Source organism: Pteronotus mesoamericanus, unplaced genomic scaffold, assembly GCF_021234165.1.
Source record: "Pteronotus mesoamericanus isolate MK-2021 breed Mesoamerican mustached bat unplaced genomic scaffold, CSHL_Meso_final scaffold_54, whole genome shotgun sequence".
Classification (NCBI taxonomy): domain Eukaryota; kingdom Metazoa; phylum Chordata; class Mammalia; order Chiroptera; family Mormoopidae; genus Pteronotus; species Pteronotus mesoamericanus.
The window spans coordinates 15,336,312-15,355,663 of NW_026555321.1; the positions used below are offsets into that span (position 1 = coordinate 15,336,312).

Here is a 19,352-nt window from a genome sequence, read left to right on the forward strand (position 1 = left end):
GGGGCCTTTGGACGTTTTACCAAAGTCTGTCAAACAGACCAGTAAGTTAATACCTGTACAGGAAAATGCGTCTATTGTGTTTCTAGGATCTTGAAAGTCTTGGCTACAGTGTGGAGGCGATGTGTCTTTGCCTGGCCCCTCGGCTGTCTCCTGCAGGACTCCTGACCTCACTCTGTCTTCACATCTGCCAGGGGCAAAAAAGGCAACTAAAGCCATCATGCAGTGGTGGGTTTGGATCTGGCAGCTGCCTCACGTGCACTAATATCATACATTCATGGCTTTATTATCTTTCACTTCTGCTGTGCTTGTGACAACTTCCAAAGGAAAGTTCTCCAAGGGTTCAGTAGAGACTGACGCCATTCCTTCCCGATCCCAAGATCCTGGCAAGTTTTCCAGACTGAAGGAGCTCACGGCTCCCTGACTGAAGCTGCCCTCCTCTGACCTGCTTGGGAGAACCAGGTGCAAAGATGTTTCTGAGGAGGAGCAGACAGAGGACGAAAGAGTCTCTGAAATGGACTGCAGAGGTGTCAGCGTAGTATCTGAATGTGGAGAGATGCACCTTAGAAATTGCAAGTGACCTTCCTGGACCACCTGGTAGTGGGCAGGCGAAAAATCAAGGTTTGGAGAAGGATAACGTCCACCGCCTGCAGGAGTTTGCTGCTCGGGAGCTCCGGTTCGTTGCGGGCTGCTCTCCACAGAGGAGGGATCCACACTCCAAATGTCCGAGGTGACATTACCGTCACAAAGTTGTGCTTGGGTATAAGCAGCTCCGCCTGCTGGCAAGTGTAGGCAAGGCTGGTGCGTGCTCCAAGTCATCCTGGTCTGTAAGCTGCCTCTGGAGGGACACACAGAGGCGGTGTGCAGAGAACAAAACCGGGACGGCTGCTGGGGTGACAGAACGTTTTCTAGAAGCTGCATCACATTCCTCATGTCTTTGCCTAACTGGGAGACCTCCTGCGTCAGTGTCGTTACCTGTTTGGATAAAGCAAAGCAAAGACAATAGTCAGAAGGGCGTGGCTGTGATTTCAGAGCAGTGAGGCAGAGACGTGAGATTTCGTAATAAGAAGGTCAGCAAGGCTGCTCCGCCTCCAGCTCCAGTCAAGTCCGAGGGGTGAGTGGGGAAGCTGGGCACCTGAGCTAAACCCATCCTCATTCCGAGGGAACCCAGAGAGACATACTGTGGCCTTCTTAATCCGTGTTTCTGGGGTTCTTGAATAGAATTAGAGGCATGGCTCCATCCTCTCATCTCCCGTATGTGTTAAATCCAGACAGTATCTTTTACTTCCTCTGGGTCGTGCGTGCACAGTGGTGCACGCAAATCATCTCGTTTCACAACAACGCTGAGTGGGGGGGCGCTGCATATAAAGCACTCAGCATACGACCTGTCCAGAGTAGACACCCAGAGAGGGACAGCTCTCACGTTGTCACTTTGGGTTGAGATCTAAGGTCCAGAGACAACTTGGCTTTCAGTGAGGATGAGGGTGGTGAGCAAGAACTCACACAAGATTGGAGAGGGAGGGAGTCTGTGAAAAGGGGAAAGCTGCAAAATGAGAGCTGGAAAGAAAACGACCTGCAGTGTAGGTGAGTACAGACAACCGCTGTGGGGAGCCTGGGCCCGCTGGGATTCATCAGTGAGCCTGGAACCCCATGGAATTACCACCCGCATTGTGTGGTGTGGGCTTTAATTCACTCTTCCAGGTGAGACATTCAGCTTTCATAAGATTTTCAAAGGACACATGACCTCCAAACTCTTAAGAGCCAGTGAGGAGTCTTCCTTATTCATTTTACACTTAAAAGCAATAATAAAATTCACTGGAGGATTTTTTTTTTCTTTCTAACAACTACAGGACTCTTTTTAACCATGGAAGATGACCAGAAGATTGAATTTGACTTAAATTCAACTTTCCTGGGGAGTTTATATTCTTCAATGTGAGGAGAACCTGTATTTCAGAAAGAAGAACATGCATATATATTTTCTAGTCTGTGGTTAGATTCATAACACTAACTCACATTGCAATATTTTGCCTTCATTCCTGTAAGAGTGTATTATATAAAGGACTTTCTCTGGCTTGATTTTACTATCATGACCTCAAAACTCCAATATAAGCAACTGAACCCACTGGATAAATACCTCTGGAGAACAAAACAAAACAAAATAGGCAGTTCAACTTGAATGCTGCCAAAACCGAAACCGTTGTTTTGAGCAGACTTTTTTCAGCATTTAAGTATGCATTCCTAGTTTATCCAGTAACTGAATTCAGTCCACTTCCTCTGAATGAATTCTGAAACTAATTCTCCCTGGCAGGCTCACCAGGAGGTAGTGCCTTTCAAATCAGGCATTTAAAAAAGGCCAGAAGGAGGTTTTTCTATGTTTCAGGCAACCAACCGGTAACACCTGCCTTGAAATTGCCAGGCCAAACCGTTTCTGTCTTACTGTTGGCATGAACTCCAGGGACTCAGCTGAATACTTGTTCAGCCTTTTCAGCAGATCCCAAACTTCTGGCAACAAAAAGATACTTCTAAGACTGAAACCCTGAATGTGAGAAAGATGCTATGTGTTTTGAAATTTTCTCTGCAGGTTGTTGATTTCATAGCTGGCCAAGGCTCAGTTCTAAAGTGCATGGATCAGGCTGAAGTCAGTATCTGGATCTCAGCACTGGAGAATTTAACCTGTGAGTTCTATCTTGAATTGATTAGCTCTTCTACCAAAATTTCAGAAGAAAACACTGACACTTAATGGCATATTTAAAGGGACACATTAACCATCCATTTCTGTAAGCTGTTTAAGCTTAATTCCTGTATCAAACTAGGGCTGTACCAGCTCAGTCCCTAATAAAAATGCTTTCAATCAGCTTTTTATGCAGATTGAGTAAAGACACAGCCTTTGAAGAACAATTTGCATTTTAGGCACATCAATGACTATGTTGTTCAATAGGTGTTTGAGTACATTTATAATATAACATGTTTTCAGGTACGTTTTCCCTATCAGATCTACAAACAGTGCCAAGATGGGGTGGGGGGATACATTATTATTGCCTCACCTGTAAAACGGGGACGCTAAGACCCAGAGATTAAATGAGATTTTTAAGGTCGTTTATTCCATGAATGACAGTCTGGTTTAGAATTCGAGCCTTCTAAATTTGGTGCTTTTTCTGTTACAGCATATTACACATGGAAAAGAGATACTGCTTAAGAGTTGAGAGTTTTTGCTAACGTGGTCAGAATTTTGAAAAACACAGATGATACAAAAAGTAGCCTCATGTATAAAAGCTGTCTGAAATGGTAATTCAACATCAAATAAGTAAATAGTGCCATCTCTAAAAAAACTAGGAGACTGATTAAGGACAGTTAAACCTCTTCATAGCAAATTATATGATGCAACAATGAAAGAAGTTGGCAGTAAGGAAAAATCTTAAACAAAACAATAGGTTAACAGACATATCTCTGAGGAAATAGATTTGTAACACTCATAAGAAGCAGATATTTTGCCATGGTTACTATGTCTTCCCGTGGTTATTGTCTTAGCACCTAATTTTACTGTGCATTTGCCACAATTTTGAGGCCAATGAATTTAGATTGGGAATCTAGTCTTGACTGGGTCCAGAAATGTAAACAAGCATTAACATTTTTAGGAAACAAAACTGACACATTAGCTAGAACCCAAGAAAATGGAGCTTTCTTTAGTTGTAAAGGGTAACAATCAATCTGTGTTAGGAAAGATTCATGTCACTGTGTCACTGGGGATACACCCCTGCACCTTATTACAGTTACACTAGCGAATTAATCCCTATAAGGTAAGGAATCTCTCCCTTACCAGGACAAAGCCAGCCGTCACAAGGAGAGGTGGCATCTCCTGGAGGTGGAGACTCTAGTGATACTGAAGGTGACGATATACTGCCACAGAAAATAGTGCCAAGTTTCACTGTACTTTTGTCTACTGCTTCCTGCCAGGCTCCCTAACAAAATTCATTCTGAAATAAGAAAGATGCTAGTCTTAATCAAATCTGCAAAGCCGAGAATTCAGTGTCTCCACTTTCCAAGTGTGGCAGGGAGGTTCAGTGCTTTTTCACAGCACACTAAAAAGATGGACATTTGCTAAAAAGGTTAGTGGGAGCTGCTTTGTGAACAAGGCTCCATCCACTTAAGGAAAGATGTCTTCAAAATATAACTTAAAATCAGAGCACTGCAGAGTTAGTTCAATAAAAATAAAAACATCATCTAGATCAAGTGAACCAAAGTTTTCCCAGTAAGAACTACTTAAATCTATAAATGTTTTCTGTCACTTATATTAGAAAATACAATCTCTTTTTGAGCAAGTATTATAAAGCCCTTTGTAAGCTCTACCTCATTTTTTCAAAGGCCCCATTTCCTGTGTTTTCCTATCAGAACGACTACGGTGAGATTCTCTGCTCCCTGTTCTTGTATTCGCTGTTCTCTCTGACTGCTTCTCTTCTCCTTAGCCCCTTTATGTTTGGTAAGTTTTTTCTTCTCCTTCAAACTTCAAATTGCCCATCTTCTCTGTAAAGCTTTCCCCTGAAAGCTCATTGAAGGTTATATAGCAGATTGAGCATCATATGTGACTGTCTGCCCCCTTGAGTTCCTTGAGGGTAGAAATTGTTATTTATTTATTGTCTCCTGGACTCTGGGCAATACCTGGGACACAACATGGAGTCAGTAAATTAATGCAGTTCCTGCCATTTTGAAGACCTGGTCCTCATATCACTATTTTTTAAAAAAACTTTTACTTATCAGTTTTAGAGAGGTGGGGAGAGAAAGAGAAACGTCAATTTGTTGTTCTACTTATTTATGCATTCATTGGTTGCTTCTTGTATGTGCCCCAGTTGGGGATCAAACATGCAACCTTGTCATATCGGGGCACATGCTCTAACCTGGGAATTTTCAACAATGTGCTGAAGCACAGTGATGTGGTGCAAAAATTTTTAAAATATGCAATACCTAACTATTTAGTTGGGGGCACTGACTTCTTTCCCCTGAGATTGTCAAATGAAAAAACAACAACAGCCAACACAATAATAGTCATCTGGTGTTAATGAATCAGAAATCATATATATTTTTTTTTCAGGTCAGCAAAAAATATATATTTTTTGGTGTGCCGCAGAATTTTAGTAATTAGTTCATGTGTGCCCTCAGATTAAAAAGTTGAAAATCACTGCTCTAAGCAACCGAGCTTCCTGGCCAGGTCACATATCACCTTCAATTTTGTTCTTAGTTTACCTCATGATTTTATCATAAATATCCTAGGGGGAAGTTGACTACTACAAAATTACATTGGGGTATCTATAATTGGTCCTTCGTCCCAAGTAAATATATTAAGAGTTATGTATTATGACTGTTGAAGTTTTTTTAAATATAAATTTCTTAAAGCAAATCCTTGGTTATCCTGTGGGGTTTTCTTTTTTTGTATTACATTTTATTTTATTTTATTTACTGTTGTTCAATTACAGTTGTCCCCATTTCCCCCCCATTACTCTCCCCATCCCGCCCACCCCCACCTCCCACATTCAGTTCTCCCCCTCTCCCTGTTGTCTTTGTCCATGAGTCCTTTATATATGTTCCTTGACGACCCTCTAGGATTTAAGAGCAGATGGCATTTCCACTGTTAAGAATCCCCGTTATTGCTTTTCCTTCATAACTGTAGAAATAGAGCTCCTTTGACCAACACTTCTGCTAGACTTCATTTATCTTATTGCTTTGATTCTTGTCTCAGCATAAACTTGATTTCCGTGGAATTTTCCCCTATTAACTGACTCCCAGCTCTCGTGGCTATGCTATGAGTGCCAAGCAACAAATTCAATTAAGTTATCAGAGTTGTTTTACCATTTAAATTTGGCAAACCTTTTACATCATTGGTTGATTTCCTGGATGGGTATATATGCATGTGGGTATGTATGTAAGTACATATGTATGTATTTATTTTTTGAGCAGTCATCTGATTTATAAAAAGATGTAACAAATATTAAAATGATATTAAATATCATTTTCAAAACATCAAAAAGTGAGTATATTTAACCATACTTGGCTCATAACAGAGGAAATGGGTGAGTAGAGCAATAATAACTCATTCTGTAGCATGTTTAACAAACTGGCAACAGAGAAAGCTGGTTGAAGGAAAGCAGAATAACTTTGTCTTTTAAGTATTAAAACTGAGAGATTCCATAATTATCTGGCATTCACTCAAAGTTGTACCTATGGATAGAAATGTACATGATGGGAACTCCAGAGATCTTCCTGAATCTTCGTTTAAGGTCCCAGTCAACTGTGGCCACAACATAACACTTATGCTGAGTTACTCTGTGCACTAAACAGTCATCTGCATAGGTTCCTTTGTGTGTGCCTGGTTAATGGTTCAGATCTTGGATCCTTGACGTTCCTTAGAGCCACTTGATACTTCTGCCCTGATCTCTCTTTTTCAGCCATTACACAGTCAGTTATATGAGAGATACACCTGGCACAGAGACAGTTCACCACTGACTGCACTAAGTCCAGGTTAGCCTTAATGGAAAAGTTGATAAAGTTAGTATCAAACAGGATGTGGTAAGGTGGCCTTAGTTGTGTCTTATATTGGAAGAATAAGCAGGAAGAATATTGAGGGACTTCTCTTTCCTTGAGTGCACTATGGTCTTTCTTTTCTTTATTTTTAGGTTTTAACCTATCCTTTTCTTTAAGCCTCTCATCTCTTAGACTAAGCATTCGTTTCATGGTTGCATATTTCCTTGTTTTCTTTTGCGTCCTCATGTTCACACTGCACTCTTGTTTCTTTCAGAATTACCATCCCTGGATGGGTATTTAGATATGGTCTTTGGATTATTTATAAAGATAATAGATAAAGAAACCATAACTCAATACACATTTTTCTCATACTTACGTATTACATTTCCTTTATCTATTTTTTCTCTTCTTCCTCTTTCTTCTCCTCCTCCTTCTCATTCTTCTATGGATAAGAATCCATCGGTCTGGAACTGTTGGCCAAACCAGTTCACCATCACCATCTGCATAGCCAAGTGTTCACATCGAAGATTTCTCTATCCTTTCCAATGTCCCAACTGTTAGAAAGAAGTGACGAAAACACCATCTGTGCTTCCAAGTGGTTCAGACTTGTCAACTGTCCATAATCCACACACTGATCTTTCCATACCCCTAAGAAGGGAATCACTAGCTGCCATCATTTTTCTATTTTTGTTGTATCCAGTTTTCTCAGAACTTCTGTTGGCTTAGAAATAGTCATTGTTGCTTACATTTCCCGAGTGTGTGATTTTCTCTTCTCATGTTTAATTTGTTCCATTGATGTGATTGTTACTTCTCACCCTCTCTGAGTCATATTCCCACAAGGGCTTTCTTGAGAATGAAATAATATAATGGATGTTAAAGTTTAGCCCCATGTAACTGGTATCATGTAAAAATTCCAGGGGTCTCGATTCGATAATGTAACACAGGCTTAGTTGAAAGCTCCTCCTGTTAGAGAATACTAACCCAGGAAACATTTAGACCAAAGGAAATAAAAGCCAGTTACCTATATACCTCGGCTTTAGCCTCAGGACAGAGAGGTAAACCCAATCCTGTTAACACTTTGACATAATTAATATTGGAAGAAACAATTGCCAAGTTTTAGCATTGCCTTGCATGGATCTTTGAAGTAATAAATAGTAACAGCAATAACCAGAGCCTTTGAAAAATGTTGATTAAGATCCTATATTTCCTATTTAGGTTTTAAGTAGTTGGAGTCAGATGAATTGAGAATTCTATATAAAGGATGTGGGACTCCAAATACAACAGTATGCAGTGTGGTGTGGATGAGAATTGAATAAAGACCAATGTGGGGTAGGGGCAGGTATGACTGATCTTTACTGTTCTTTATAATAGCTCAAGGCTGTGCACAAATTCTGCTACCTATAAAACTTGGTTGATACATGAATAACTTAATGAATATTAAGTTGCATGGTTAATTTCTTAGTATGAGTTTCTTTTACTTTCATTTGAATTTAAATGATTTTTGCTAATTTCCCCTAAATAGCACTGCAGGACACGGAAGTGTCACTGTACTTCTAGCGGGTAATAATATTTCATATGATTTCAGTGTCTTGTGGAAGTCCCCACCATTTCAAATGGGGAGAGATTTTAAAATATTATGTTATTACATGGTGCAGAGAATCCATCTGTGGTGCTGGTGACCTATTGTCCCAGTAACTCTGCACTGCCAGCTTTGGTAGTGAGATTGAATGCGTTCAGTGCAAATACAGATTTGCTGTTCTAGTGTGTCTTTAGATTGTGCCTTTTGGGAATAGGAGTGTGAGTTTCATAATGAAGATCAGAATGTGTCTTTGACAGTATCTTTCATTTCATATAGAAACTAGCTTTCTTTCACATTATGTTATTCATGCTTTACACTTCTCAGCGTTGCCTATTGGTATGGTATGAATCATGAACTCTGAGAATAACTGGAACTTCAGTTGATGGAAAAAAAATGTGATTTCCATTTGTGTGCATTCAGTGAGCAGATGGGGAATGCATCTGTTAATATAATCTTCTTAGCTTGAAGAGTTCTTGACCCATCACTCAATTTTTGCCAAACATGTACACATTTTCCTGCTAGACACAATTTTCCTAAATTCAGGGGTGCTAATTATACCAATCCTCTCCTCCTGCCATGAACACATATACATTTTTACAAACTCTGATTCAGGTAATTAAATGGTTTTTCATTTAATCCTTTGTTATGTTGTGTATTTATCATAGGATTCAGACAAGTTCAATCAAACTCCATAAGCAGGCAAAACAAAAAAGATGATCGGCCAATTTTATCCTTGTGTCTTTTGCTTCACAAAGCATTCAAAAACAAGTGACAGTCTTTTTATCTGTCAGCTAAAATAATAATCATACTCGGCACTTGCATGAATTTTGTCCAGATGAGCATCTCAATCCCATTACTAATGAAAGTTGTAAATCTTTGTCTACAGCTGGAGAGACAAGGATGTTGGGAGGTGAAGTGGCTTATCCAAGGTCACACAGGAATAGTACTAAGGGTTTTACTTTTGCAGGTGCATCTGATGCCTCTTAAATTATAAGAAGAGAAGAATTACAAGTCTAGCATTACCAACACAAAATGACCAATTACAGTCTTGAAAGTGATTACTCCAGTGGTTTCATTGAATTTCTGCTAGCCCAGGCCTTTGGACACGACTTTATTACTTTAGCTGTACTATGGTAATCCATTATTTATCAACCCTATGATTTCTTTTCTCATCTCTTTTTCTGCTTCCTGTGATGAAGTTTGATTAGTATCCAAATTTCTGTCTGGCTAAGGGCTCCTCGCTGCTATCAGTGAACACCAAACAAAGTCTGTTTCCCCTCGAATACCAAATGTACGGGACAGTGCTTGTAAAGATTTAATGTATGTAAAAATCACCTGAGGATCTTGACTCAAGTATATATTCAAATTCAGTAGGTGCGGGGTGTGGCCTGAGATTTTGCATTTCTAACAAGCTCCTTGTTGATGCTGTGGGTCTGTACTTTATAGGGTCGGATCATCAGTTCCTATTCTTACAGATCGAGTCCCTTTAGTTGATTCTTCATGTATTGATCTTCTGGTAACATTTTAAAATTTAGTGTAACCAGCTCTTTTCAATTCCTTTGGCAAGTCTAAAGTGAATTTTTCACCTGTTTTGATTTTCTTTAATTTCTTTCAATAATATTTTGTAGTTTCAGTGTACAAGTCTTACACCTCCCCAGTTAAATTTATTTCTAAGTATTTCATTCCTTTTGATGCTATTGTAAGTGGAATTGTTTGCTTAATTTCTCTTTCTTACAGTTCATTGTTAGTGTTTAGAAATACTACTGATTTTCTATATTGATTTTGTATCCTGTAACTTCATTAAACTGATTATAAAGTTGTGTGTGTGTGTGTGGAGTTTTAATGTTTCATTGTTTGTGATTGCCAAAGCTGCTGTCTTTGTTCTTGATGGCTCTCAGCATTTGAGGGTTTGCCAAGACCCATCTTCGTCCCAAAAGGTGGGATCTCAGCAAGTACCTGCATGTAGGCTGATTAGAAGCTGGACCCTCAGGCAACAGCTGGGAAAGTCTGCAGTCAAAACCCTATCAAGAAGAAACTGGGAGAGGGACATTTTGACTTGCTCCCTCTGTGCTGAGCCTGCGTATACAGCCACAGGGGTGTCCTGGTGCCCATTTAAAAACCATTTTTTTGCTATAGGCCCATGGAAGCTGTAAACATAAGCCCCTTTGGCTTTCAAAGCTAGGTGTTTTGGGGGCCCACCCCTCAGGTAGGAACCTTAAAAACTGGGGGCACCCTATGTGTGGTCCATATTCTCCAGTCATCAGAGGGAAGCTCTAGGTTGGGAGTTCCCTCCTGAGTGTATGGCAATGGGCCAGGGGTGGGATTTATAGCCGAGTACGCCTCAGCCTTTCCTGTCTGTTTCCATGTGGGTATTTTCTCCTTTGCCTGGTGTGTAGGCGCCACTCAGGTAGCTTCTGTATTTCCCTCAGAGAGCTGTTTTGTGTATAGATGTACGCTCAGTGGATCCATCAGAGGAGGGAAATCCAGGAGTTTTCTCTGTTGCCAACTTGGAGCATTTGTTATTTATTTTACGTATTTCAATCCACTGCATTTCTCATTCTTACTAAATCTCAAACTGTCCCATGTTTGTCCAATGGGAGACTCTCCATATTGGCTCCTGGATTCTTTCGACATCATCCTAGTAGTGTTTGATAGCTTTCTTGCTATCTGGTTTACTAAGGTGGTCCAGACTCCTCATGTATATTTCATACCCCTGAAGTAGAAACAGCTACTTATCCAAGAAACTCTGGTTTCTTTTAATGGGAAATTGTATTTCAAGACCATAATAGAGGCATAGAAATATTTACCGTTTTGGGGCTGGTTATTGTTTTTGTTCCTTTTCTGATGAAAAGGCTTGGAGATATATGTGTATATGATACTACGCAGGGTCATACTAGTATTTCTAATTCTACTTCAGAACTACAAGGTTTCTACCTGATATTCTATAGTACCTTTTTATATCCTCTATTTTAACACTGTGAATTTTGGTTTTTGAGGTACAAAGGACGATAGCATTAGAATACTCATTTGTTTTATTCCTTCTTACACATACAACAGTTTCAGTATATCCATACCAATACTACCATTGCAAATTATAATTATTGAAAGCAGTTAAACTTATTTTTTTGGCATATTCGATCCTAATTCTCTTTTCACACCCCTCTTTAATGGTTCTCCTTTAATGGTTCTACTATATTTACATTGTCTGAGCATATTGCCTTTAATAACTTATATTTTCTCTTTTTAACGTTCATTTAGACTTGATGCTATAAATAAGTACATACCTAATGCTAATAAATTTGTCCTATGACAATGCCTTTCAAATCATCTTGGTTTTCTGAATTTTGTTTTCTAGTACAGTCTCCAGGAAATGTGTATGAGAACAATATTTCCCAAGTTCTTTCATGTTGATAAAAATTTTGCTGGATATAAAATCCTTAGTTTACATTTTCTTTTTTTAAGAATCTTACATATTTTGTATGTTACTCCACCTCCTTCATAAAGTGTTGCTGTCTAAATGTCTAATCATAGTCCAGAATTTTCCCTTGCAAGTCCTTGATAAAATCTTTTTTGGCTAGATACCCAAAGAATTTTTAGGGTTTGTTTGGTTTCCTTATTTTGGCTTCTTCAGAAACCTGTATTTTTTTAATGCTACATCTTCTTTTCTTATCTTCAATATTTGGCACTTTCTTTAAAATCCTTTTGAAAAATCTTTTTCTTCATTCAGATTAGATACTTTAGATTTTCCTTTTTAAAAACCATCTCTTATGGCATTGTTTATTTGTTTGTGTGTTGCTTCTAATTTAGTCAATTTTTACAATGATCTTTTTCTCATTTCTAATTTTTTTCTGGAAAATTTTCTCTAACTTTTTGAGTTGTATCACTTCATGAAATAGGAAGAAAGAGCTTTAAAGGACATCAAATTTTAAATTTGTTTAAAGCACAACATCTGAAACATGGAAACGTTATTATTTTCTTAATGTGGATGATAATCATTTAGACTTCTCTAGTACATCAATTTCTGTATGTTTAAAATAGCTTATGGTTAAAAAGAAAAAATATTCAGTATATACCCTGGAATCTTATTATTATAAATATATTTATTGTATATACTTTTAATTCTTAAAAATATTCCTAAAATATTTTATGTGAAAATAAAGAATTAATTTTTATAAATTGGATCTCTTTTATCTCTGGTTGTTGTAAATTTCAGTGACCCATTTTTTTACTATTGAAAAGCAATATCTAAAGAAACACCAGAAGGGAAGGTTCCTATCTGAATTAATGCTAAGACCTTTCTTTTAATCTCCAAGCAACTGAGCAGTGAATACCTGGTGAGAAAGACTGATCCTGCAAGTCTCTCAGAAAGGGAACCATGGTACCTAAAGCTTGTTTCAAGGCTCTCTAAAGAGTTTTCTTTTAACCATTGGTAGACACCTTCCTCAACTCAAGCTTTTTTGATAATAGAGTTTTAAACAAAAACACATTTCCCTAATAAGCTCTTTGATAAATAATATTTGAACAGAAACTCCTTCATCTTCAAGACTGAAGAGATTCAGTTTAGAGAGTGAGCTTGGAAATCATCAACTGAAGTCAATGCTGGCCTGTAGTAACAGTATCTTATTACCAATGATCAGATATGATTAAAAAACATTAAAAAGCCAGTAAGTTATCAGTGCATCCTCCTCCCATTTATCTCTCCTTAACACTCTTTTTCATTTTATTTGCTTTAAAATGTGCTCTCCCCACTTTTTACTAAGATGGGGAAATGCTAACATGTGGGATAGTAATCCATGGGGAATATATATGGGAAACATTTATTTCATTTCCCTTGATTAAATATGTAGAATATTTTATCAGACATTTTTGAAAAGCCCTTTCTAAAACTATCTTATCCTAAAACTATCTGTCCATAATTAAATCAAGTCTTAAATGTAATATCAAGCAGAGGTTGCTTTATTATTTGTTTCAGGAGAATTCTTTTATCTATTATTTATAACAATTGGTTATTTCAAATTTTATCCTATCATTTGGTCATATAAACACAAAAAGGAAATAGAACTTATTTTGTATTGACTTATGTATATTGTATATTTCTAATTGTGCGCAAGTGAATGGGAAATTCCGATCTTCATTTCTCCAGGTGTCTTATTGTTCTCTTGTAGAACAAATGAAAAGATATCCATGCCTTCTCATAATTATGTATGTTTATTTTCTAGTCCTGAACATTGAGTTACTTTAGATACAGGGCATTCAGTGAAGTCTGGATACTTTAAAAATAATAAAAATAAAAATTATTATAGTTATTGTTATTATTTTGAGGAAACTCACAGGAGTTTTGGAGATATAATCCAAGTTCTGAAGAGCCTTGTGCCCTGTTTGAGGAAGGAATGTACACAAAGTAAACAATATAAATAAATAAAATAAAAATAATATAAAACTATGTAAAAGAAAATATTGAATGGCAAGGGTAGAAAGCATGGTGTTGAAATTTAGAGAAGGGACTTGGAAATTAGGCTTCAGAATGGAAGAATTAAGAAAATCCATAATTGGAGGTGGGATCAGTTTTAAAGGAACTGGAGCCCTTTTGAAAGATATATAGTGTTCTCATTTTTAAAAAGGGGAAATCCATGTACCAGGGAGAAGATAAGAAAGAAAAAACTTCTGCAATATCTTCCAGCTGCAAGATCCTGTTAAAAATCAACAACCTTATCTGCAGTTGTTGCATTGGATCAATTATTAAACTTGATTTTCATATTGATGAATGGAAAGTGACAGAACTGTATATTCTTTTTAAAATATATAACCCTACAAATTATTTAGGAAGTATGAGGGGGTAATACTTATGTTCATATTTTTTAAATAACCAGTTATTCTGAAACTGCCAGTTGGTTGTCAACTAATAATGAGCTATTGCCAACTGGCTAATTATTGGTAATAAGCAACTACTATTTATATTTCATTTTAATTTTTCTATACGTGTTTGGATATATAGGAACTCATTTTACTGACTATTTCCCACTTGCATCTGTAGAACAGATCCACTGTCCAATCAATGCTGCTTCTTAGAGGCTGACTCATAATGGGCTTCATCAACAGGCTCACAAGCTCTTTGGTCTGGTTGGCTTTGGCTGCTGCAGAACATCAGCAGATTAGAGGGTGGAGGAGATAGAGGTGGGGTATGTGCTCCCTGGAAGGTTGACATGGGCAGAGGTCACAGAAGGTCCAAACAAAAGATCACAACTTCTGTCAGATGGCCTTCTTCACACGTGTTTCTCTAACTCAAGATTCTGTAACCTTTCTCTCTATTCTGGCCCCTTCTTCAGATCTACTTGTTGCAGGGAGCTTCTGTTGTACCCTTTTTGGTTTCCCTCTACCATACTTCTTTTGTAAATACTATTTTTATTCAATGCTGCTCTTATTGCCCATTTGCAATGTGACATTGGTCTCCACTGGGGTCCTTACGGACATATCCATTTAATCCCTCTATTCAAAGATGAGAAAAGGCCTATGTATAAGTAATCATAGACAAAGAGGACAAAAACTGCTAATCTCCAAAAGTTATATGCATTTAAAATTCATACTTTATGGGATAAACTTTTGAGTGGCATTTATTTGTATGTGTTTTGAGAGGCCCTCATTATTCTTTATTTATATGTTTACTATCAATAAAACTCTCATGAGAGCTACAAATCTGCCTATGCATAGAGGCTTGAGAATTGGAAAATAGCCAAAGAAACATGCTACAAATCATAACTTAGTTTGATATATTCTAGTTTAGAAACCCACGTACACAAAATATAGCATTTAGCAGCAATAACATATAGGTATTAAAATGAAAAAAAAACACAGCAGAATGTTTTTCCAGCTCTTAAGTGGATTGTTTTCCTACATCAAAAAGTGAACATACAGCATTTGTTTATATTTTGCTTTTGAGAATTGATGGTCAAGATCTATGTGTGATCATGATGAGAAAGAAAAGAAACTGTATAGTCAGATCTTGAGATGGTCTGGCAATTGTATTAATGTTTCTGTTGAATTAGTTGTCAATGAAAATACAGAGTCCAGCACAAATAACACCCCTTTTTATTACATAAAAATCTTTTGTTACAAAATCAGAAGCATGTAATTCTATGACATAACAACATCACACTCAAGCACACCATATGACATTTTAGGTGAAATGTTCAAATTGCTGTCCATCTTGTGCCAGACATTAATGCACCCTACCAACCACATTCAATAGTGTTACTTCTCCCAGACCCTGTACATAATGATAACACTAATTCAGAAGACCAAGGAATGAACTTTACCATTAGGTATTACTTAATGTTGATTTCTTTATGTGAATTGATAGAAGCCTGGTATTTCATAGCCATTTAAAAAAAGTAGTAAAGCAACCCTTAGTTAAAGAACAACCTGTTGTTACTATTTAATTTCTTTGACTTAAGGTGACTTCACTGATCTGATCTAGTGATAGAAATATAAAACTTATCTACTAGTTTTCTCAAATATAGCCTAGACAACTGAGAGCATTATCCTGTTTTTGAGCAGAAAGTATTTCATTATCTGTGTCTGTTTACTTGGGTATTGTATAATACATTTAATTGGGGATATTTTGGCATACAACTTTGAGCAAAATGAAAGAGGAGACAATTTCCCTGCTAACTTTTGGATGCTGCTGTATCTATTACTAGTGTTTTCCAGTTTCCAGTTTTCCGTTTCTTCTGGAGTCACAGAAGATTACATTTTCTTGCTTCTTGAAATTAATTGTACCCATGCAATTAGTTCTAGTTAATAAAATGCAAACAGAAATAATGTGTATATCTTTTGAGCCAAAAGAGAGTTCTTACTTCCTCTTTCATATGAAACACAGCCAATCAGTAACATTCCAGGTGGTGGTGCCCCCTTATGCTGACCAGTGTGAGGCATTTTGCTCAAACAAGAAATACATTTTAAACAACAAAATTTGGAGTTTGTTACCTCAGTAAAATTTACTCTGTGACAATGCCTATCTGAGAATGTGGGACTCTTTAATATTTCATCAACAGTCACTAGTCCTTTTGAAGAGGCTGAAAATGAGGAAAGAAAAGTTAAAAGCTGTTGATGTTACAAAACAAAATTTGAAATTTGGCTTACAGTCTGAGTGATTTTAAGAGGCACAATATATGGTGACAGGAAAGGATCTGACTTTTGGTGGTGGGCACACAATGCAGTATACATGTATGATAGAAATGTATCCTTGAAACATATGTGACTCTGTTAACCAATGTCACCCCAGTACATTAAAAAAAATAAAATGATCTTTTAAAGCCTTAGAAAAGAGTGAATATAAGGAAGTGACTGGAATAGCTTTTTTAAAGGACATGATCTATGATTAAATTATGAAATGTAATGCAAACACAGTCAGCTCTGAAAAAACATGCTTTTCTTTTGGTCTCAATAACAACAAGAGCTTGGTCTCTAAAATGCAAGAGGCCAAGGTGATAAGAATAGATTTTCCATATGTACTGGAAGTTCTGGCCAGGGCAATTAAGCAAGAAAATGTAAAAGACATTCAACACATTCCCTATCAGAATCCCAGCTGACTTCTCTGCAAAAAAATGACTAGCTGATTTTAAAATTCATATGCAATTTCAAAGGACCCAGAATAAACAATCTTGAAAGAGAAGAAAAAAGTTGGAGGACTTACACTTACCCATTCAAAACTTAAAACAAAAAAATAACAATCAAGACCACATGATACTATCATATGGGTAGACAGTTACAGCAATAGAATAGAATTGAGAGTTCAGAAATAAACCCTCACCATAATGATCAATCTAGTTCTTACAAGAGTGTCAAGATCATTCAATGGGGAAAACATTGTGTTTTTACCAAATAGTGATGTGATAACTGAATATCCACTTGAAAAAAAATTTAAGTCCAAAAATTAACTCAAAATGGATAACGATAAAAGTATAAGAGCTCAAATTATATAAATCTTAGAAAAAAACATGGTGGAAATAGTAAACTCATATTTTCATAATTCTATGTGTATTTTTATTTTGAACAAACTGAAAGAAGTAAAATAAAAAAAGAGAAAAACACAGGAATAAAATTTTACGACCTTGGGATAGGCAGTGATTTATTTCTTCTTTTTTTAGATAACATTTTATTTTTTTTCTTTAGAGAGAGGGGAAGGGAGGGAGAAAGAGAGGACTAGATACATTGATGTGGGAGAGATGCATCAACTGGTTGTCTTTTATATGTGCCTCAGGGAACCAAACCTACAACCCAAGCATGTGCCCCAACCAGGAACCAAACTGCAACCTTTTGGTTCATGGGACGATGCCCAGCCAATTGAGTCACACTGGCCAGGGCAAGGCAGTGATTTTTTAGACATGACCTCAAAATTACATGAAACAAAAGAAAAAAACAGATAAACTGGATATCACCAAAGTTAATACTTTTGGGCTTCAAATGAAACCAGTTAATACTTTTGAGCTTCAAAAGAAACCATTCGGAAAATAAAAGTGTGACGTAAAGAGTAGAAGAAAGTTAGAAATCATATCTTGTATCTAGAACAGTTCTTATAAGAACTCTTAAAACTCAATGATAAAAGACAACCTGATTTTTAAATGAGTAAAGGATCTAAATAGGCAGTTTTCCAAAGGTGTACACTGACTAGTAAACACATGAAAAGATGCTCAATATTATTAGCTATCAGAAAAATGCAAATGAAAACCACTTCATACATACTAGTACTGGTTATAAACAAAAACTCAGACAATAAATCGAAAAGTGGTTGGCAAAGATGTGGAGAGCGTGGGACCTTCATATATTGTTCTGGCAGTGTAAATGCTGCTGCTGCTTTGGGAAGCAGTCTGGCAGTTCCTAAAATTTGAAGCATGGAGTGACGGTATGATCCAGCAATTCCACTTGATTACCCAAGAGAAATGAAAACATATGTCCACACAAAAGCTTGTGTCAATATTTTATGAATGTTTGTGACAGCATTATTCCTATTAGCTAAAAAAAAGGATACCAGCCAAATGCCAATCCACTGATGAGTGGATGGATACACAAATGTATATCCATGAAATGGGATATTACTTGGCAATGAAAAGGAATCAAGAAGTCGCATGCCACATTGTGGATAAAACTGGAAAACCACTGCACTAAGTGAAAAAAGCCAGTCACAATAGGACCATATTATCTAACTGCATTTATATGAGATGCCTAGAATAAGCAAATCTGTAGGCCCAAAATATAGATTAATGGTCTCCTCAGGCTGGGCAAGGTGGGGCTGGAGGGTGGCTATTGGTGTTAGGGGTGATGGCTCTGTGGTACAATTTCTGTGTGGGGTAATCAAATGTCCTAAAGTGGATTATAGTAATGGATGTACAACCTTGTGAATATATCAAAGCCTTCAAATTTTACACTTTGAATGGAAAAATTCTATAATATCTGAATTATGTCTCAATAAAGTTTTTTTTAAAGGTGTTAATAAATAGTATGAGAAATGAGACCTCTCTAAAAAAAGATGTCAATATGTGTTGTTTCATAAAACTCATTTTTTTTGCTTAGGCATGTTATATATTTCATTCTTCTTAATATATTTAAGCTCAAGGTGGATTTAAAGGGCCTAATAATAACTGGCTCCTTTATGTACATTTAAAATAAAATGCTAAAAAAGACAATCAGAACATTTGAAGCAAAGCGCATCCTGGTAAACAAGGCTGATTTAATAAGCTACCTGCTTCTCTCATTTTGGAAATGAAGATTTCGTTATGATTATTTTTTCATTAAGCTTGGCAGATTTTTTTCTGCCTTGTATTATTATTTTGCCATTTATATGTATAATGTACTATCAGGCAATGGTTAAGTATTGTTAAACTAGCATATTGGGTCTTCTTGTCCTTAAATTTATAAATCTTACAGAATAAGCATTCTTTACATTAATACAATGGCACTAGTACATCAAATTATTTAGCTAAAATAACATGCACTGAATTATAAGCAATTTGCCCTGTCATTCCGTATTCTAATTTTTTCATTCTATCTTTAAGGCAAAATAAAGTCTCAGGTGAAAGTAGTCATTTTCATGATCCAATGTTTCCCTTAAGTACATTCATTTCCATTTTATTCCATAAGCATTAGCTAATTATCTCTCTCCTATTACTCTGCACTGTGGACTATTAGGCAGCAGCAGACAGGGATGGGGGTGCTCAGTAGAGAGTCACCTTTAATTGAATAGAGGAATAACCTTGTATGAGAAGGG

The 19,352-nt window shown here is 36.8% G+C and overlaps 1 protein-coding gene and 1 pseudogene across 1 annotated transcript in view; both read right to left on the minus strand.

The window, feature by feature from the left end:
* Positions 1–264: 264 nt before the first annotated feature.
* Positions 265–19,352, minus strand: part of KCNH8 (potassium voltage-gated channel subfamily H member 8) — a 283,777-nt gene continuing 264,689 nt past the window's right edge. The window contains exon 16 of the mRNA XM_054595068.1: positions 265–972. Within this exon, the coding sequence (XP_054451043.1) occupies positions 265–972 (708 nt within the window). The remainder of the gene's footprint in view (positions 973–19,352) is intronic.
* LOC129087974 (rRNA-processing protein FCF1 homolog) lies at positions 6,159–6,756 on the minus strand (annotated as a pseudogene).